Genomic DNA, 22131 nt, shown 5'->3' with positions numbered 1-22131 from the left:
TGCCTCTTCTACACAGAAGGATCCTGCTTTTAGAGATTATTCTCACAATGCACATGTCTACTAAACTTGCTTTCACTCTTTAATCTTTAAAAGATTGAAACCCTGGTGTAAGTGTGAATTTCAGCCCAACCACAGCAACACTGAGCACCTCCCTAATCCAACCTCTAACCCTCTATTCTGTTACCTTAATTTAGCACTAAGCACACAGGTTTCTTTATCACCTGACCTGTTATTAAATAAAGGCAACATTTCTGCTGTGTCAACATAAAGGCAAAATACTGGGGAACTAGCTGCCCTCTCCTGCCACTCAGATAAAGGCAAGGTACCTTGGAAAGACAGTATGAACAGAGTTGGCACTACTGCTACCCGCTGAATTTCTATGCCACAAGCAAAGAAAAGCCTCAGTTGCTGATGCTTTTAATTCAGAGGCTTTCATACATCCTAAAACTTCCCACCCATATTTACCTTGTTCTCATCAGGATTTAAAGAACTGCATGCTTTCCAAAATGTATGGCAGGGGAAACTTGACCAGAGTTTGTGGTCTCATCAACTAGGCTAGTCAAGATGCATCCATACTTGGGTTTACTTTTTTCCCCTACTTACAACCTTAAAAATCCTACTTCCTCACAGCATATGTGCCCTCTGCTAACTAAATGGTACTGTTCAGGCATATATTTTGTCCTGTGGTGTTTATCTTTCTCCTGCTTTTGCATCCAAACTAACCAAGAAACACTTTGGACAAGTCTTAATTCTGCTCTGAGACACCTATCACGGACAGAATTTAGACTGAGAGGAAACAGGAGCTTCTAATTTACCTGGCATCACCCTCACACCAAAAGGCACCACAATCACCAGACAGCTATTAATCTGGACAGTCAGTAAACATTTGACAAGCTTTCTGAAAGAACACCACCAAATCAATTTAGGCCAAGTCAAATCTAGCAGTTAGGGGGCTGCAAATCTCTTCTTAATTGTAAAGCTTTGTAATTACTTCATTATTACTTGTGGCCTAGTAATATCAAAAACTAAAAAAAAAATAGCGTGCTGTGGCACTAACACAGCACAAACACAACACAAGACTGGCCTCTACAACACTCCTCTCTTTAGCAAATATCACACAGCACTGGGGATCCCATTAAATCTAAAACCAGAAAAGTTTCCTTTTTGCCCCTGCCCTTCCTAGTGTTACATTAGTGGCACCTCTACTGCATTGGGTTTACATGGCAAGGTTTGGTAGCAGGGGGGTTGCAGGGGTGGCTTCTGTGAGAAGATGTGAGAAGCTGCCTCCATGTTGGACAAAGCCAGTACCAGCCAGCTCCAGAATGGACCCACTGCTGGCCAAAGCTGAGCCAATCCGTGACACTGGTACTGCCTCTATGATAACATATTTAAGAAAGGGTAAAAAAAAAAAAAAAAGAAAAAAAAGAAAAACGACCTAACTGTGTAGCAGCTGTGAGAGAGGAGTGAGAAAAATGGGCTAGCAATAGCCCTGCAGACACCCAGGTCAGTCAAGGAGGAGGAGGAGGAGGTCTCCAGGCATCAGAGCAGAGATTCCCCTGCAGCCCGTGGTGACACAGGTTATCCCCCTGCAGCCCAAGGAGGTCCACAGTGGAGCAGATATCCACCCTACAGTTTGTGGAGGACCCCACACCAGAGCACGTGGATGTGCCCTGCACAAAGCTGGAGCCCATGGAGAGCCCACCCTGGAGCAGACTCCTGGCAGGAGCTGTGGAGAGAGGAGCCCACGCTGGAGCAGGTTTTCTGGCAGGACTTGTGACCCCACAGGGACCCACGCTGGAACAGTCTGTGCCTGAAAGACTGCACCCCATGGAAGGGACCCATGCTGGAGCAGCTCGTGAAGAACTGTAGCCCGTGGGAAGGACCCACATTGGAGCAATTCATGGAGGACTGTCTCCTGTGGGAGGGATCCCACGCTGGAACAGGGGAAGAGTGTGAGGACAAAGGAGTGGCTGAGATGAAGTGTTATCAACTGACCACATCCCCTATTCCCCATCCTCCTGTGCTGCTTGTGGGGAGGAGGTAGAAGAATCAGGAGTGAGGTTGAGCCTGAGAAGAAGGGAGGGTGGAAGGGAGGTGTTTTTAAGATTTGTTCTTATTTCTCATTATCCTACTCTTGTTTAATTGGCAATAAATTAATCTCCCCAAGTCGAGTCTGTTTTGCCTGTGACGGTAATTGCTGAGCGATCTCCCTGTCCTTTTCTTGACCCACAAACCCTTCATCATACCTTCTCCCCATCCCGTTGATGGAGGAGGAGTGATAGAGTGGCTTGGTGGGCACCTGGTGGCCAGTCAAGGTCAACCCACCACAGCCACTCATGTGGGGAGGTGACAGTCCCACAGTGCAGCAAGGACCCAGAGGCATTCAGAAGCTTTCTGATAATTATCTCTAAGACCTGATCAGTCCAAATCTAAACTGGCAATTTTTCATGGTAAAGTGCTTGTGAAACAGCTTTTCCTAGCCACACTGAAAATACTGCAAGGGTACCCTGCTGACAAATGAAATGGGACATGAAGAGAGATACAAAAGGGTATATATACATATATATATATATGTATATACACACACACACACAAATACAATCCCAGGATTCATGAGCCTCAAAGTACAGCCAAGATCTAGACTAATTTCCAACCCATTTTTGGAGTTTATCCAAACAGCTTTGTACATTTTAAAATGCTAGCTACAGACTCAACTCAACCTGAAAGTCTTGTTGGTGACACTCTGGCTGACAACATAAGTGAATCCACAAAAAAAATTAAAATATGTCTGTCAGTTTTTAATTCCACATTGATCTTGGTGACTGGAAAATTCAAATGAAAACTAGTAAGTAGTTATATTTTGAGGTAAAGTTAAAGCTGTGTAATCCTGATTTTTTTGCTCTAATTCACTACTTTCTTTTTAACCTGTGGAAAGAGGAAAACCCACCGCAATCCAGCAACTCAATTGATATTACTTACCTTAAAGTCATTATTGTATCTACCAAAGTTGACTCGGCCCATATTCTCTACCAAGATGTCCAGATTTGTTCCAGCCTTCCCAGTTATATTTATCATAAGTGATTTGTCCCTTTCAAGGACACCTTGAGGAACCTATATGAATTACACCAAGAGGAAGAAAACAATAATCACTGAAAACCAACAAAACCCTGTTACTTGGCTCTTCAACTTGCTTGAAGAAAAGAAAGAGGACAAAGGAAACAAACAAAGTAAAAAAAAAAAAAAAAATTCCTTTCCTCCTCTTGCATGAGAGCACACACACACACACACACAAAAAGCTATGTCAATATTCACATTTCAGTACCTCAACTGGATGTGCTACTAGGCAGCATTTGTCTGACACCATCTCTTTCCTGAGCTGATTTCAACTAACTCAATCAACTGTCAGAATCCTAGTGGTTTTTGATGCACCTGATTCACAAAAAGCAAGTTCTCAAATTTAGTCTAGTGACTGAAAAGATTCTGGCGATATCCTTGAGTAAAAGGAGCTTCATCTTCCAATTAAGATCTCATTGGTATTAAGTTTTATTTATTCCCATTCCCATAACATAAGGAAAGAAGAGCTTGACCTGGACACAAAGGTGATGAGAGTCAGCACAGGTCAAAGATTAATCAAAAAAATAGGTTATCAAAGTCCATGAGTTGATATTAATTCTCATTAAGCAGGAACAAAACCCTGCTTAAGGGAAAAAAGGTAAAGTTCGCATCCTGTACGATAAACTTTTTTTTTTTAACTTGCGGTCAGAAGCCAGTTTCATAAGGTAAGACAGAGGCTCAGGCTTCCACTTCCCCCCACCCTCAAAGGGGGGGAGAGAAGATTAAAAAAAAACCAAACAAACTATGGAAACACTGTAGAAAGCCACCAGGCATATATATCATTAATGTATTTCATGAAACTGCAAGTGAACCCTTATAGGGTTTGGGGTTTTTTTTTCACTTAAGTCATGAAACTGTATAAACATACAAATATCTCAAAAATGGAAACAATTAAGTTTTCCTTAGAAATAACAGATAGTCATATTTTCTGAAATACAAATATGAACACCGAGTACTAATCAACTGTATACTTCCTTACTTCCTTCATCTGATTAAACAATCTTATCTAATTAAGTTGTTTTGGTAAGCTGGAGAAAGGAGAAAAAAGAAAAAAAAAAAAAAAAAGAAAAAAGGCAGACTGCATCCATGACTTTCGTGAAGGCCACTCATGGTAGAAACAAATACCAGCAAACAACGTTTACCCCATCGACAGAGACATAGGCACGATCATGGACTCCATTTAAAGGTGAAGACAGTTGTGTTGGCTCCGTACAGTTTTTTGGAAGTGTAGTTCTGTACAGTACAAATCCAAAATACTAAGAAAAGAAAAGAAGGGAGAAAACCCAAACAGATTAATGAACCAAGTCATTCCATAGCATCAATTCAGGTCATGGGTTAGAAATATCCCACATTCCTGCCTACATGCTCAGATTGAAACATTAACTTTCATTCACTTCAGACAGATGCTATCACAGACACTGGCTTCAGATTAGAGTTCACTTTGACCTTTAAGTAATGGGTGTAAATTCCACAGAGTTTCCATTTTTAAATGTTTCATCAGAACATTTACGTAACTTTAAAAGATAAAGGTCTTGGCTATGAAGGTATTTCTTCAATAAAAACACAGCAGTTAATGACTGACAGTATTATTTCTTCATTAAAAACAGTGAGACAATAGCTGGAAAATCCCCTCTAACTGAGTTTATATAACAAACTTGAAAGTGCACATTTGTCACCCAGTACCCATAAGCTGACATATTCATTAAGTCTATATTATCTATCAAACTAGACATCATCAGGAACGTTTTGGAATATTTTTCACTAAGTTCCCCATCAGGAAATTAAAAAAAAAAAAAAAAAAAAAAAGTCATTAGATTTCTTCTAGTCACAAATTGAAACACAAATTTAAAACAAGGCAAAAAATGCATCATCCCTTTCACTCAGTAGCCACAAACCCATTTACTTTCTAGACTTGGATTAGAACATAAACCTGGCAGGAAGAAGTGAGAGTAAACAATTTCCATTCTGCTATAATTATTATATTTGCAATACATTTGCAACCATGTGCCCAGAAAAGGGGGGGAGGCAAGGAGCAAGGAAGAAAAAAATTAAAAATATGCCAAGAAGCTCAGCTGGCTGCCCTCTTCTCTCAGGAGTCTTCCTAAGCAGAGTGCTAAGGGTGGGAAGGCCAGAGGATGAGAGAGAAAAGCCCACTAGAAATTACATCCAGCCACAACATACTACTTGCAGCTTCTTTCACACCTCTGTATTAGTGGCTTGGAAAGGAAAAATCTGAGCTTTGAACCCCTACTTCACTAATGCCATATCCCAGGCACCTGCTGAACTGCTTCCCCCTCTTCTCCCTCCCCCAGCTACTACCAGCATTACATTCTCTCCGAGTAGTTTATTTTAGCTGCAGGCAATTAGCACTGACACTCCAGTCTCTGCTAAATGCAGCACAGAAGCAATCAAGGAGTCATGTGACCTTAACGGAAAGACAGAGTCCCTCAGCAGCGAGGAAAAGATTGACTATGAGGGAAGATATGGGAAATCACCAGAATCAACAGGGAAGCTGATGCAGAGACTGACAGAGAGGGAACATAGGAGAGAGCGGGAGTCAGCAAAAGCCACAGGAAAATGCAGAAAGATGTATTTTTCCTATCTCAACCAGTGGGGTGAATGACCTCGATAGTGGGTTGCAACAGCTCCAAGAGGTTGCTCCCAAAGGTTTCTCTCACTGCATTCTCTTGCCTCCCCATACATGTAGTAAAAGGACTACAAATAAGTAGGAGGCCCATAAAAGTGTCAAACAGATTGCATTCCCCAATCTCCGGGCCCCCTGACTTGTATGAGAAAGCAGTGTCTCAGCCACTGTGCTCACTCTGATAGCAAGTGGGGAGAGGTAAAGTAAAAACAGAATAAGGAAAATTAATAGTGAAGAAAAAGATAGATTAAAAAGGGCTCTTAAGAACCTGAAAATCAATACTTCAGAGAGGAGAAAGATAAAGGTGAAAGCCTGGACAGCATACATACCTACATTCATGGAAAGAGGAAAACCTCAGGTGCAAAACAGGAGCACTGTAGAATATGGAAAGGTCTCCAGTGCAAAAATCCTGGACACCTTTATAATACTATTACTTCTGTGCTGAGATAAGATGTCAGACACTGGACATAAGAAGAATAATACCACAGAGGGTTGTTCAAATAAACTGTACAAAGTTATTGCTAAGTGCCTACTGAAGGAAGCCTCACCTGCTTTAGCTGAACAAAGGTTAACGGGTAAGTGCTTTTCACTGGTCCAGCAGGTGACAACCTGTCAAGAGCCTCCACCACAGTGCCCACCTGCAGCGTGAAAAAAGCAGATATATGAAGGTCAGTAAATTTCAATCCAAATATAACAGCTTGCATATCCAGCCACCTAGCCAGCTAGCTGCATCTGTCCAGAAAGCAAAGAAATCTTAAGCCTTCACATCATCCTTACAGACACATTAATACTGTAATACAGTACAGAGAACTGATGAACCCTGACAGAAACATGGTACATGTGGAGCAATGTTTTAAAAATCTAGATGTTCTAAATTTAACCCAGGAGTTTCTCACAAAAGTTCTATAAACAAATACAACTGCTCTGGACAATGAATACAAAACAACTATATTATCTAAATTTTGCTCAATTATACTTACAATCAGGCTAGGGAAGATGCCACTGATTTCCAGTGAGTTACTCTGGAATCCTTCTGAGCTAAGTAAGGATATGATTTGGTTCCATCAAGAGTTATCTAAGATGAATATACCCTATTTAGTCTTAAATGATTTTAGAAACCCTAAGGCTGTAATTCAGTGTCACATATAAGTAGCTAGACTGATTTTAGTGAGACTGGGAGCAAAGTATAGGCTAGTCACAAGGTACATAAGTACCTTGCTGGATAAGGACTTACATGCATACAATTAAATTGCCTTTTGTTGCCATCTGCAATTTCCTTTTGTGACTATAGTTTTCTACTCATCTACAATTTCCTCTCAAAGTCCACTATCAATTTTATGTTAGTCAAGATGCACACAACATGCCTAGTGTCTTACAAGCTCAAAAAAAAAAATCAACTGCATTCATCTTTTTCATGCAAGATGTCAGTCTGTTTCACCAGAAGTACTGTCACTGTTCAGTGGTAGTTACACATCAGACATTCAAAATATTTCTCAAACGCTGATTTACTTTCAAATGCTTGAGAAAAAAAACAGTAAAAAAAAATTAGGCATTTAAAATCATGTAAAACTGTATGCTATAAGAGCATTCATATCAATACAAAATTCTGAGGCTACTTCAATAACAGAAGTATTGAATTTTTGCAGAGCATACATGAAAGTCAGCAGTGCTGAAATATTAAATTATGTATTAAAATGTACATCACTGTGCAAAATGCTGTATGTGACAGAAGTCAGCATGAACCATCTACGTACACACAGTTATTTCTTCAGTACAGTACTGGTTTTGGCTGGGTTAGAGTTAAATTTCTTCATAGTAGCTTGTACAGGGCTACGTTTTGGATTCAAGCTGAAAACAGTGTTGATAACTCAGGGATGTTTAGCTACTGCTGAGCAGTGCTTACATAGAGTCAAGGTCTTTTCTGCTTTTCACCCCACCCCACCAGCAAGCAGGCTGGGGGTGCACAAGGAGTTGAGAGGGGACACAGCCAGGACAGCTGACCCCAGCTGACCAAAGGGATATTCCAGACCATATGATGTCATGCTCAGCAGTAAAAACTGGGGGAAAAAGGAGGAAGGGGGAGATGTTTGGACTTATGGCATTTGTCTGGTCAAGTAACCATTACGCGTGATGGAGCCCTGCTTTCCTGGGGATGGCTGAACACCTGCCTGCTGATGGGTAGTAGCGAATGAACTCCTTATTTTGCTTTGCTTGCATGCACAGTTTTTTGCTTTACCTCTTAAACTGTCTTTATCTCAACCCATGAGTTTCTGCACTTCTACCTTCTGATTCCCTCCCCCATCCCACTGGGGAAGAGTGAGTGAGCAGCTGTGTGGGGCTTAGCTGCCTACTGGGGTTAAACCACAACCAACATGTAGACATTGACCTAAATGGACTCCTGAAACAAGCTTATCTCAACTCTTTAGCTAGGAACAAGAAAGCAAAAGCAGGCCATAAGTATACAAAGGGTAATGCCATCACCACCTGGAGGTCGGGTCACCCTCACTAGTCCATAGCTAAGCATGTTCACCCTGGCAAGAAGGCTGTCAGTCAAATGATGGCTTGCAAAGTTTTGATGAAAGTAGTTTGCTCTTAGGTTTTCAGTTTAAGCATTGTACATAAAATAACAATCAGTTCACAGAGTAAAATTCCCCAAATGCTCTGGACTGTGTACGTGCTCCATTCCCTATCTTGTGCTCCTCCAATGGAGGAGCCAGTAATGTTAAAGCAATATGCAGGACTTGGCAGGCCACAGGCGAGACTGAACTGCCGGGTCTCATACAACAGCTGTGAAGCAAGAGATGAGTATCTTTGCACAGACACTGACGGAGTTGATTTATAGAACTAAACAACAATCCTGTGAACATTAATAGTCTTGGTCCCAAGTGGACAATGAAATTAGAAATTAATGTAAGCAGTATTAAGACACACATGGTCATTTGAATAAGCTACTAACTGGCAACAAGTGCTGCTTTGTGCCTTGCTGAACTGAGTATTAGCAGCTTGTACCTGTGCCTGTTTGATTTTTTTTTTTTTTTTTTTTAAGTTCCTGCTACCAAAGGGGCTTCTGTTCTGAATACAGGTCAACCACATATGATTAACTTATGGACTGGGCTGGTAGAAGCTTGTTTCTTTGAAACTTCAGTGGATTATTTTTGTTCAGCTTTTCATTCCTAAGTGGTGCATACAAAAATAAAACCAAAACAAGATCTGCACTTGCTGCAAGTTCCCATTGACTGCTACTTAGTGGACAAACGGTATCACAACAAACTTAACAGTAAATTTAAAAATTACAAATACTGTCAAGAATTTTTAAAAACCTCAACCTGCAAGAAAACGGATTACTACTAATAAAAAATAGCAATACTTTTTTATCCTCCAGAGCAAGGTCTTCAAAACCAAAGTGTAAGATCAAGCATGGGAAAAAAAAAAAACAAAACAAAACAAAAAAAACCCAAAACAGAATAGCTCCAACAGGAATGATATCAACTCCTGGCAGCATCCGGTTTGCTTAACCCCTTTCTACCACCAACTCATATCAGCATTGCCTGCTACTTGCTATTGCTTGAGCTCTCCACGTCCCAAGAACTGAGCACATCTCCAGAACCTATGAGTCTGCAGGTTGCAGTGCTGGGGCAGGCATTTCCTTGTGACCAAGCACTCCTCAGGGCCCTCCAAGTGGTGACCAGAAACGACCACCTGCTCACAAGCCTGCACAGCCACACAGACACATTGCAGGCACTAAGACTCATGCATTTCCCTCTGGAAAGGATGCTCCCCACATTCTGGGTCTTAAACCCCTAAATCCTGTCATCTTGCTCATATTTCTTGCACCTATCTATTGCTGTTCTGCCCTTGCCTACCCTCATTCCTCATCTTCAACACTTCTCTTTTGCATCTATGCAACAAAATTTTTTCCTTACTGCCCGCTTTTCTGTCTTCTGCTCTTCTGTAGCAATGTCAGTGTCCCCAGCATCTTTTAATAAATTATATTTTTCCCACCAGGAGAATTCTTTAAAATAATTCAATAGCTCAAAATGAACAACTGCCTGATCAGTGAACAGCAGGGGAGCTTTTCTTTTTTTCTTTTTTTTTTTTTTTTTAATTATTTTTTATTTCTTTTCCCTCCCCAACTAGCCTGGCTTCCCCAACTATTTTCATCTGGGGCAACCTATTTGCAAACCTCCAAAAAACAGCATATCTGCCAGACAGCACTGCTAAGGGCAAAGATCTCTTTTCTTCAAGTTTAGGTCCTGAGTAGCTGATCAGGTACTTAAGGACTGTATTGTCACAGAATATCTTGTGGAAAAAAAATAGAGAACAGTCTGCTCTGGTTACATGTACCTCTGTAAAGTACACCATATGACTCTTGAAAATACTCTGGAGTCTCCTTTCCCTCTTCCTTTCTGCAAAAGTGTCAAGGGAGTTGGTTCACTGCAAGTAGATTCAATGCTCTGCATTGTAGCCTGACTGCTGGACTTCAACTGCAAAGTGAGGCTTCACACAGTACTTGTTTTAGCACTGTCACTGCAAACGATATTGCTGGGAAATTTACTATAACCACAGCTAAGCGCTATCATTTAGAATATTCCCTCTCTGATATTCACCCAAATACATTCAGGCTTCTCCATACAACAAGGTGCACTGGACCTAGTTCCAGCAGGGGCTAGAACGCATCACAGAGTTGGGAGGATGGCTTTGGCTGGGACAGTACAAACCCTCTGTGATTTGAGACTCGTCCTGTGTTGCACGGTAATGAAGCAGAGGAGTAAACTGCTGCTGAACTTAAGCAGTGGGTTCACAGAACAAAAAGCAGCCTTCTTCCCAGAAAAGAATTCTAGAGGCTTTCAGTGCAGATCACAGTATATGTACAGGCAATGACAGGAATCTCACACCTGGCAGTTTAGACATGCCATCTGGGTTCCTAAAACCACTGGGTGGAGTGTAAAACAACTCCTCTCAAAAAAGCAGGATGTGTAGAAGGTAAGAAGGTGCAAGAACAGAGCTCCCAGTGTGTTGGCCAGGTCAAAGCTGCGATATTTGAGCAAGTTTAGTCATCCGACTCCTTTGTAAGACAGGTGTCTGGGCCAGGCACCCCACAGCATTCATTTCTTGAAGGCATGAAAGATAAAGTTCATCATTCTAGTGAAATTGGACAGCCTGAGAGCCATGAACCATGAGAAGATGGGAGAGTCAAAATCTGATTGCTAGGCTCCCAAATGCTGGCAACCTATGATATCAGTAGAAGTGATGGGTGCACTGATAATGGTATTTAATTAGTCACTACCTAATATAAGCCAGTTCAGTGAAACCTGCCCTAAAAGGTCTGAAGATACTCAAAGGTTGTTGAAAATGATATAGATCTGTTTCAACTTCACTGGTGAATCACTTTTATACAAAAAGTATTTCTGCCCACCACTTGAGTGGGATGACTTGAAAACGCCTGCAAAGCCTTATCACTACCAAATTTTGCAATGCTTCAGCTGCAGCGCATAACAGATCAGATACATTGCTGATTGGAAACGTGGCTGTCAAACTAAAAGTACAAAGTATAAAATCAAAACATTATGAATTACAGTATCCAGTACACCAACTGCGGTAATCCTCCACCTCAAAACAACTTGTCTGTGCCCAGCAGAAGGAATATAGCCAAGTTCATACCTGTTGTCTCTTCCATCCCCCCTTAAACCATCCTCTACACTCACTTCAGGAACCGAGTTCTCAACCGTATTTCACACAAAATTGTTGCTGGTCTTAAAGTGACGGTGCTATGGACAAACCCCAGTTACTCATGTGCTGACCAGTTACACCACTGTTATCAGACAGGATATAGCAAGTCTGGGTTCTGCATGCTTTTCCCTTGGCAGGAAACTAATTTAATTTCTCTCATCAGCTACAGATATTCACAAATCTTGTAAGAAAATATCAGTAAGACTTTCAAATTTATTGACAATGTTCCATATTCAAAATGTAAATGCCTAGAAGTATTTAAAAGATATGTATATACCCTACCTGCTGTTTCTACTTCAGAGGCATCACCAGTTACAAAAACACTCTTTGCTCATAGCTCTCATGCTAGCATTCCCCCAGCTACATTACTCATATATGAGTTATCTTAGACAATGAAGATTCTGTTGTGTTAATAATATATTAATTTAAGTTTAGTAAAACTTCAGGCACATACTGCATATTGTAAAAATTTTCTTTTTATATCCAGATAACATACATTTTCTCATTTTCCACCATGGGCATAATTCTGAATTCCCAAGCTCTGCTCCCTCCTCCCTGAAAGTTTGCTTTCAAGGTTTTCCTCTTTATTTTGTATCATATCTAGAGACTGCCATGACACCCTCACAAACATTTTTTGCAAAAAGCAAACATACAGCATTACGGAAAGATACACAGCATATTACGGATGTTAATTTACCTTCTGCAAGCAAACCTTCCCATATGCAAATTTGGGTGTTGTCGGAGGGATAAGACCTTCTGGTAACTGCTTATACTAGAAAAGGAAAAAGAAAAAAAAAAAAAAAAAACAAAACACATGAAACTTAAATAAAAACATGCTTTAACTGGATTCTCACTTTCCACTTCATAACTTACTACATGTAACTTTACATGTTCTACAAGTAGAACTTTGGCTAAAACTAGATAATCTCAATGTGCTAAAGGATTACAGCTGCATCTAGTCTAAGATTAAGGGTTTTTTAAAAAAAAACCAAAAAACAAAACTAAACCATCTGACTTGATCACATATGGTAAACAATTTTTAATAACTATTCAACTCGAGGTAACAGTAAAAAGCATAGCGAACAAATGAGCTGCCACAGAATCACAGTGCCCTTGGAGCCCTCCTGTGGCTAGAGCTTGCATTACTGTCTTCTATAACCCTCCTGCAGTCATCTCCCCAGTCCATGGGAGCTTGAGTTAACTGTTCCAAGTTTGTAGGGCACCTGACCCTTCCCTAGCAGCACTTCCGTGTGGGAATTATTAGCTTCTTGTGCTTTTCCTTTCAGTGTTACTATACTCCACCCCCACCTGCTAATCCATTACTGTCTGGGCTGGCTTCTTTAAGAAGCAGGCCTTGAGACCACAGCCTCCTCCACAGTTCCATGAACCTTTGAGGTGTCATCGTTAGCTTCCCTGTGGTCCTGGTCTAGACCACTGCCCAATCAATCATAGGGAAACATGACAAGGCAACACTCGGACTGCCAGGCTATTTCTCTTTACTTCTTGCCCTATAACTCTAGGAATAACCACCTGAGATCAGCAGAGGTGAATGTCCACCACTTTCTTGGACACCTTTGAGGAGTGGCAAGTCTAGACAGTGACTTTCTGCCCCATACCCTAGCCTCCTCCCTTCTGAGCCTACTTGTCTCCTGTAATGGCCACTCTTCCCATCTCTTCTTTCATTTACTGAACATGGCCCTGCCTGCACATTATAGAGAAAAAACTTCTGCAGATAAGATACCCATGTGATCAAGCAATCTAAGCCTACATTTTAATATACATGCACAAATGACCCCCCTTGTGAAGGCTATCTTAGTCTGAACATTCAGTGACTTCTGAGTGCTTACTTTGGCAGCTCCTAGGGAGTTTTTATATAAACTTGGTGAGGGGCCAAAAGGGTATTTTTCTTAAGAGATTTTACTTCGATTTCGGCTTGAAAGTTTTAGCACAAGGCATGACTTGCTGGGCTTACACATGGTATACACACATGGTATATCCAGCATAAAACTCATGCTCAGAAGCTCACCTCTGCACCAAAACAAGGGCGTTTTTTTGTTTAGTTGGTCTGTTTGGTTTTTTGTTTTTTTAAACAGGCCACAGCAGTATAATTCCCAATGCCCTCCTGTCAAATCTCAACTATGGACTGATGAAAGTCTGATTTATATTTCTGGCAACAAGTTCATTTCTTCCTCTCTGTATTTGAAAATAATCAAGATATTAAGACTTAAAAAAAGAAAAACTAAATTCACCCAAGAGAAGAAGTCAAAAGTAGGAAATTTCAGCCCAAATAATAAAAATTAAAGAATGCTGTCAGCAATTGAAAGAAGCTGTAGAGTGAAACCCTTCTTTATTACATTTATTAACTGAAGGAAACAGTAAAGGAAGATTATAACATGTTAGCCTTATAGCACAGCTAACATGTTGAACACAGTCATTAGTTACAGGCAACTTAATTTTCTTTCATCAGCTGCACCCCAAACTGCAACTGAGTAGATAGACTGTTATGGGTTTAAAACCCACCGCAGAGACAGGAAAACTTCACTGAGATCCTATGGATATGGAGGGTAAGAGATAAACAAACCACACCAAAAAAAGCTGTACCATGACCCAACACACCTTAGGTTATAGTGAACACTTCAGATCTTATCAAGGCACTCTCACTGCACTAGAACACTACTTACATTTCAGATAGGGATCTTGCCTTGAAGAAAACAACTCAAAAACAGGAAGTTTGGGAATTTCTCTGGTGAGAAAAGCTGCATCAAGACAGGAGGTTCCCCTTGAAAGGCTATCAGAATTATCCCATCAACAGAAAGCTTAGGGGCAATGGAGAAATTGAAGAACATGATCCACAGCAGGCCTTCCACAGGTATGGAGATAAAGGCATGCTCAACCCTAGAGAAAACGTAATACACTTTTGGGAGATCTACTCCCATCAAAAAGCTGTCTTTTAGTGAATAGGAATGTTGCTGGCATGCAACAGGACAGCAAGTACAAGCTTAAGCCTTGGGATTCCCATTGAATCTGTTTTTAAGCCTCATCTGAATGGCCTTCAAAGCAAGGCTATTCAAAATCCAGATACAGGTTCCATGTTTCACTTCAGTCTCCAGTTTGTAGAGATACTGTGCATTTTTACAGCAAGGCAAAGCTGGTCCCACCCACTACCTACAGTTTGTGGCATCACAAAAACAAGATGTGCTCATTTGGATAAGCACACTCCTCACAGAGGCCCAAAACCACAACATGAAGCTTGGGATACAGACAGACAAAGCACTAAGCTGCAGTGCATATCAGGCTGACATCGAGTGATGAGCCTGAGCTGACTGAATGGCTCATCGATGCTGCAAGGGAAAGAGCTCTGATCACTCCTCCTCCATCTCTACTCCCAGCCAAACCCTTCCTGCCTCCCTCTGCTACTGTTGTGCCAGCACTGGCTCTCATCCGACTGAGTGAGTCGATTCAGCTTACTGACCTTCAGCTGAAAGAAAACAAACACAGCAAAAAAGCAGAGCTGAATCATTTAGGTGTCAGACCTGCACCTACCTGTACTCCCTCCTCTGAAAGGAAGGAAGGAGCCATCAGGACAGAAAGTATAGTCAGAGAGGTGCAAGATCTTTCCCCTTTTGTAACAACAAGCAGTTAGGTTGGCCTAATTGCCTTGTTCTACTTCCCTTCCCTTACCTGCAGAAAGCAGTAAATTCAGGAGTAACTTAAACCAACACAAGAGTGAGAGTTTGCCGTACACCAGGGATGTTTCAAAGAACCATTCTAAATATGTCCTGGGGACACTCACCATACCAATGACTTCCCTCAAGGCAAAATATTTTTCTGTCAGATCTCCCGCTTCACTCAGTGGAGCATCATAGTCATAACTAGTGGGCTGTGGCATATAGGGCATATTAGCACCTAAGGGAGGGGGAAGAAAAAAAAAAGGGCACTAGAAACAGTGGAAGAGTTGTGTTTTTTCAAAGGTATCAACTTTCAGAATTCTCTCCAATCACAGCCAGACTCTGCTACATTTTTAGATTCAACAAAGGCCTTTGTATTTGGGATTTGGCATAGAGAAACTATTCCTGATGGAGGACAACGTCCTTCTGAGCTCACACTGCTCTGTTATACAGTCTTCAAAAATATTCTGAAGCAAAACAAATTTATCCATGTTTCAACCGTTTCACAGGACTGGGTGAAGCAGAACTAGCCTTTGCAAAGATAAATACCATGTGGATTTAGTACAACATGCTGGCAATAGACAGAGAACAGCTAGTGCAGTCATCTTTTGTCATGTGAAAGCAGACATAGCTTATTCTTTCACAGAATACATTACTACCTAATTCATAAACAGCTTCCCTACATCATTAGTATCATTTAAACAATTTCTTACCATTCCAATAGGCAAAGTTAGTCCCACCTATAAACATGTACCTAAAAAGGAAAAAAAGCCATCCACTTAAATCAGGTTTTGCTGAATTGGGAGGAAAAAAATCCCCCCCAAATTTACCTCTACTGAACACACACTTACAGGTTAACATTAGCGCCACGTGCCAGGATTTCATTAAGTGTTTTAGCTATAGTTTGTGCAGGCACAACAGAATGACGGTGCCCCCAGTGATCCAACCATCCAGTATAAAACTCAGAATTAACCTGAAAGGAGGAAGGGCAAAAGAGGAAGGGAAAACATGAAGAGGGAACAAGAACAGAATGCAATGTGATTTAAGGTTACTAATTGTAAGAGGGAAGGAAACATAGCACCTTGACTCATTCGAGCCATTTTTAAACTACTATAAATACAGCAAAGTGTACACTAAGTCAGTGGTTTTCAGCAGATTACTAGTCAAAGAAATTAAAGGATTGTTTCAATAATTTTATAAGGACACTTTGAAAATAATTGGTTAAATACCAAAGAGCATGGATTTCCTCAGAACCTGCCAACATGAACATGTTTCAGATGCTTGGCATTCAAATAAATGATAGAACCAAAACATTCTCTGCAGAATAGCATACATAGACTAGAGGTAATAAAAAATTAATCTTTTGAATACTCAAATTGTGTTCTAAACAATTTCATAGCACAGAGTTAATCTTGTACCCTCAACGGGCCTTCTCCCTTTGTCAAAAAGGCTTCCAGTGATCTCACATCCCATTATAGCTTGTATAAAACCTCTAGGGTGGCTGAAAACAGGAAGCAACTTCTAACCTGCCCTTTTAATTTTGCTTTTAACTTCCACCCACACACGTACCTCACTAACTCATCTAATCATACTTACTGTTTCCTGCTGCTTTGTAAACATTTGCCTCAGCAAGGAAAAATACTGAAACAAAATCAATACCTTTTGAGACTAGAGTAGTATTGGCAGAACAGCAGTTAATGTGGATTTGACACACAGAGAAGCTCCTCTATTCAGTTTTTCTGACTGACTTGGAAATTATGTCTTTGTAAAACTGTCCAACACACTGTTGTCAACTCCTCTCTTAACCACTGCAAGATTAGGAATGATAAAAGAAATTTAAGTGAGAAGACATACCAAAGGGCCTGTAGGTTCACTGCCCCTTTGAGCTAAGAATGCTGCTGTGACATTGCCACCTATAAGAAGATAAAAATAAAACTGAGTTGCTACATCCATGACTTTTTGGTCCTTCATTTTACTGAAAGGTGTCTTATCTCCTTTCCAACACCTAGCAAAAATCCAGACAAGAAAGTTACTTCAGAAAACACAGGAATCGGTACCTGCGATTCCAGTGTTTAAGTTGCAGAACTTACTTAAAATACATACATACATGCATGCACATCTTTGCTTTTGAGATACATCTTCTGAAAACCCAGCTTTTCTCAGGAATAACATCCTGGCACCAAAAAAGTCTGAGATGTGTCAGAATTGCTACTTGGTTATTGGAAAATATAGGTCTGGGGCTGTGGTACCAAGACTATGGGGAAGAACAGAAGCCAGGCTATCTCTTAAGAGGAGTTTCACTTCTGATCACTCCTAGTGGCCCAAGCCATAGGGACTAGAAATAACTACTTCCATCAGTAGCTCATAAATAATACACATGAAGGAGTTCACAATTTCAATCTACTTGTAAGAAAACAGATTCCTGCTAAGCACTGTAGAGAGAATAATGTACAAAAGAGACCACATGTAAAAAATATGGAAAGATCCATCTTGGAGTTTATTTCTTGTGCCTTAAGCCTATTTTGCCAAGTCCGTGTAGTACATGAACATTTACATCATTAACTCTCCTATTCTATCAAAAGGGCACCTTCTGAACACACTATGGTTGCTTAGCCATTCTTCAGGCCTGTATCACAGCAAATTGTGGCAGTGTGCACATTTTTAACGATAATCTCCAGCAGTAATTTTTTTCCAGTAACCACTGGCTTAAAAAGAAATTAACTACAAGGGCTGGATTCTGGGGCAGAGGACATTAAAAAAAACAAAACCAAACCAACAACAAAAAAAACTCAACATCAAAAAAATATTAAAACCATCAATGGAATCAATGTCAACTATTACTGCTAATTTTTAGGAGACAGGCACTATGAGCAGTGTAAATTGTTTATTCATGATTTCATGATGCAGGGAAGTGATTATGACTCTCTATCTGGGTATTTGTGGGTGATGCTTGTATGTTTAAGAGTACATCAAATATCCATAAATGCCTACTGCCCCATTTAAACAAAGCAGTCAGGTTTGTCAAGCAGTCAACTCAGTTTGTCCTGCCACAAAACACACACACAACAGAATTTTTTGGTAACAAACAGCAGTCTCCAACCTGGGGCAAAGTCCACTGTTGCATAAAGACCCTGAAGAGCTCCACATTTCAAGTGAAACCGGCTTGCACCATCAGTTGTGAACAGCACCACCTCATCCCCAAGATACTGTCGAAAGAGCTTCAGAAGGGAACGCAGATAGTCATAGTCACAAGCGAAGTAGCTTCCATACTCATTCTCTACCTGCACAGTAAAAGCAAGTCAATAAAGCAGTAGCCAATTTCAGTCTGCACCTGATACCAAAAATGGAAAGCCCAAATCCAACCTTCCTCTTCCTTTGACGGCAATGCTGAAAATGTCATTTTAACTCCAGACCTGAGAAGTAAGAGAAGACAACAGTTCTAGACACTCATTCCTCTCACCTGTACCTTACAGTGGAGCAATCATTGTGTGGAGGCAAGTAATTTTCCTACAGAATTGCCCTCCATGTAAAAATCTCTACTCTAGCTACTTAGCAACAGTGATCAAAACACAGTCTCTAGTAAAAAGAGCGCTATGACCCACCTCCCAAACAGAACAATAAAACCATATAACAGGTTGTGACATGATCAAAACTGCAGCAAAACTGGACCTGCAGAACAGAGACACCTACAAGCGGCTCACATGAACAGCAAAGCCCTGCAATGGACTCAAAGGACTGAGGGGAGAAGGACAACCCTGCTACTACTGAGAGGTACACATCTTGACCCTTTCCCAAGGGGATGGACTTTCAAGCTCCAGATCCAATGCCATGTACACCTGAAAGTTATTTCTGAAAATCCTGTTATAAGCAACTTATTCCTGCCAAGGAATAATTTTGCCTGGTGCTTTTCCTCAATAGATATAATACATTGTTCAAGAGCAATGATCTTGGGCATATTATAAGAAGGGTCTCCTATCCCATCCTGTGCCAACCAGGAAGTTTAAAAAAAAATTAAAACAAAGCTGTTATGGTCAAATACTAAGAATATCGAACAATCACCACTGCACCTCTGGAAGGAATTTAAGAGAGAAGCTACTCACCATGAACACACAACATTGTGTCCTGAAACATTTACAGCTTAAGTTAGGTGCGACTAACTAAAAAGAATAAATTGAGGCCATTTTTGTCACAAGTTTTAGGCTTACTCCATACTGCTTTTGCTTCTATCTGAAGGTATCCTTATTCTCCTTTTGCCTGTCAGAGGGTTTCAGGCAATTTTAATGTATTTTGGCTTTATGTGAGAACTGACATAAAACTCAGATCTCAAAAGCTCCTCAAGCTTCCTCTATCACCTTCTATCGTTGTGGGAAACAACTTTGATAGAGCAGACAAGCGCTCTCTGAATTCTAGAAACAGTGCATTCGGTTCTTTAGGATAAAGGATTTCATCAGTATCTTTCAACTACCTGAAACTGTTAAGGAACATCTGTGACATTACCACCCAACACCCATGGAGTGTCTGCAAGAGCAATGTAAGCATCCATGCTGCTTGGGTTCATTTGATTTTTCAGGAAGTTACCTGCACCATGATGATTGGACCTCCATTTTGATAGAGGTGAGGCCTCATCTTTGGCAAAAGGACACCCATCCATTTCTCTACTGCTGCCAGGTAATCTGTGATACACAAAGTATAAATGTTCCACAACTTTTCTGCTTTTTTTCTGGGTTTTGTTCTAAATTATATATGGGTAGTTTTTACCTAGTGTTCTAAATAAGTATAACAGAACAGAATTTAATGAACTGATGTGCTGTTATACTCGTTCATTAATGTCAGCTTCCAGTACAGCTTACTAAAAAGTAAAACATTTAAATACTGATGAACTTTGAAAAATCACCAGACTTCAATATGTCTCACACAGATTGTCTTAATACATTTCAACAGGAAAACAAATTCAAATGTTGCTATGTGTACTGTTTTTTTAAATAGGTAATTTATCCCACAATTAGCAGAACTGAAGTCAGGTATGATATATATATCTTTGTCCCCTAATACACGCTCCAATAACCACATTAATCTCCTGTCTCATCTCATTCCTCTGTGTCTGGTCCGTGACTAGGTAGCACACAAGAATGCTGTAACTAGTTCTGAAATTACATGCACACTGACCAGCCGGGAAGGATTCCCACAATGAGTGGCCAGTCAGCCGTTGCAAAACCAAAAAACTCAAAGCTGAGAGCTACCTGTCTTTTCCTCAATGGTGACAATGATTTCTCTCTTGGCACCAATTTTCATGAAATTTGTCAATACCTTGAAAACTTTCTACCCTACTTTGTTCATTCTATATACTTCTTGAACGCACATTTCTAATTAACAGTACTGAAGATTCTACTCACAAGATAACTTAAGCTGAAATATGAATTAACTAGTAATGGTCTCAAACAGCAAAGTTGCCTTGCTGCTGAAGTGTATTTTTGCTAGTACTTTTTGACGCCTCTACCTGAATCAGAAGACCTGAGAACAATAGATTTCTTCTCCAACAGCCATGCAGGAAGACCTCCCTGGGAAAAGAAAGGGAGTCAGTCAGTGACCGCTCTTGGGAAATGTAAGAAGAATTTAGCCTTTTATCAAAACATATACTGAGACCTGAAGACTGATTTTCTACAAGTAATAATTCCCAATGAAAAAACAAATACAAAGTTTGCGTTGTAAGAAGTCACTTAGGATGCATGGACTTTAATATGCTAAACCAAAAGTCTTGTCCAAGGATACACCAAGTACGTTTGTCTACTTTAAGACAGAAATACTTGCATTAGATTTACCCTAGAAATGAGGTAACTGTTACAAAAGGCTGTACCATGTCCCATTCTGCACAGATGTAAGGTCCAGCTCTCAGGATAACCAGCAAACCAGTATCGTTAGCAAGCTGCAGGAAATACTCTAGATCTTTGTCACCAGAAAAATCATACATGTCCACCTGGGGTTCATGGTAGTTCCACGGCACGTACCTATGAAGAGAGAAGATCACCTTCCATTAGGAAACCAAGACTAAACCAGATCTCCAAATAACAACTGCTTGTACTACACACCCCAGAGATCTGTAATGCTGAACTGATCTTCAGATCAGTAAAATACAAGAATCACTCTAGGGCCCTTTTTCTATGAGGTACTTCATATGGCAGAAGGTGTTAAAATTAATACTGAAATAAGGCTTAGTACTTTGCAGTATGTCTGCAGGAGTCCATACCAATGCAAGAACGGGTTTTGGTAGTGCCATTTTGAAACCACGATGTCTGTTCCAAAATTTAAGTAGTTAACAGTTTTAATGTTAGCAAGTCAGCTGCCAGTTGTATAGAGGTAGGAGGTTTGTGAAGAGATGAATACTGTAAACCACTCGCAAAAGGAGGTAGTCAAGAACGAGCTTGCCCAAAAACAGTGCATGACCCTTTGTGAATGGATCACCCAGCTCGCACAGGGAACACCAGCTAGGCTGACAGGTCCATGCTGCTGCCACTGCAAATAGTTTAAAAATGTCTAAGCCTCAAATGATATTGCATCTAGGTCCTGAAAGTTTTCATTGACCAGGAGCAACCCCCGTTCTGGAAAACTAGCGTGGGAAAAATGGTCAAGTTAGAGGATACTGAAGTGCCCAAGAGCCTGGACAAAACTTCATTTCAACAAAGTAATAAAGCTGCCAAACAAGAAGACAACCATTTGAGAGAACACCTCTCTCCTACTTCCAGGACTTACGAAACTACAACTTCATCACAGAACATATCACAGAAGAAAAAAAAAATAGCCTTGGTTGCAGGACAACAAAGCAGCATGTTATCTACCAACTACTATGCGTAGAGTTGTAGCTTATGGACCATGAGAGTTTTGGCTTGGGATAGTACTAAGTGGCAGTCATAGCAGGGACAGACATTAAAATTAGGGATGAGTACAGCCTGAGCAAGGATTCAAGAGAATGGGGAAAAC

At 40.6% G+C, this 22131-nt stretch overlaps 1 protein-coding gene across 1 annotated transcript in view; it reads right to left on the bottom strand.

Annotated features, from left to right (window-relative positions):
• The window catches only part of GLB1 (galactosidase beta 1), a 48653-nt gene that overhangs the window by 7888 nt on the left and 18634 nt on the right, over nt 1-22131 (bottom strand). Inside the window, exons 3-14 of the mRNA XM_030008909.2 lie at nt 21011-21161; nt 20654-20714; nt 19735-19829; nt 18257-18437; nt 17011-17069; nt 16008-16129; nt 15870-15910; nt 15282-15394; nt 12186-12260; nt 6307-6396; nt 4257-4370; nt 2980-3111 (exon numbers count right to left, since the gene is read on the bottom strand). Coding sequence (XP_029864769.1) covers nt 2980-3111; nt 4257-4370; nt 6307-6396; nt 12186-12260; nt 15282-15394; nt 15870-15910; nt 16008-16129; nt 17011-17069; nt 18257-18437; nt 19735-19829; nt 20654-20714; nt 21011-21161 — 1234 coding nt within the window. The remainder of the gene's footprint in view (nt 1-2979; nt 3112-4256; nt 4371-6306; nt 6397-12185; nt 12261-15281; nt 15395-15869; nt 15911-16007; nt 16130-17010; nt 17070-18256; nt 18438-19734; nt 19830-20653; nt 20715-21010; nt 21162-22131) is intronic.

The sequence above is a fragment of the Aquila chrysaetos genome, chromosome 3, assembly GCF_900496995.4.
Source record: "Aquila chrysaetos chrysaetos chromosome 3, bAquChr1.4, whole genome shotgun sequence".
In the NCBI taxonomy this organism is placed as follows: Eukaryota; Metazoa; Chordata; class Aves; order Accipitriformes; family Accipitridae; genus Aquila; species Aquila chrysaetos.
The sequence above is the reverse complement of the archived record's forward strand: the minus strand, read 5'-3'. Positions and strand labels throughout refer to the sequence as shown.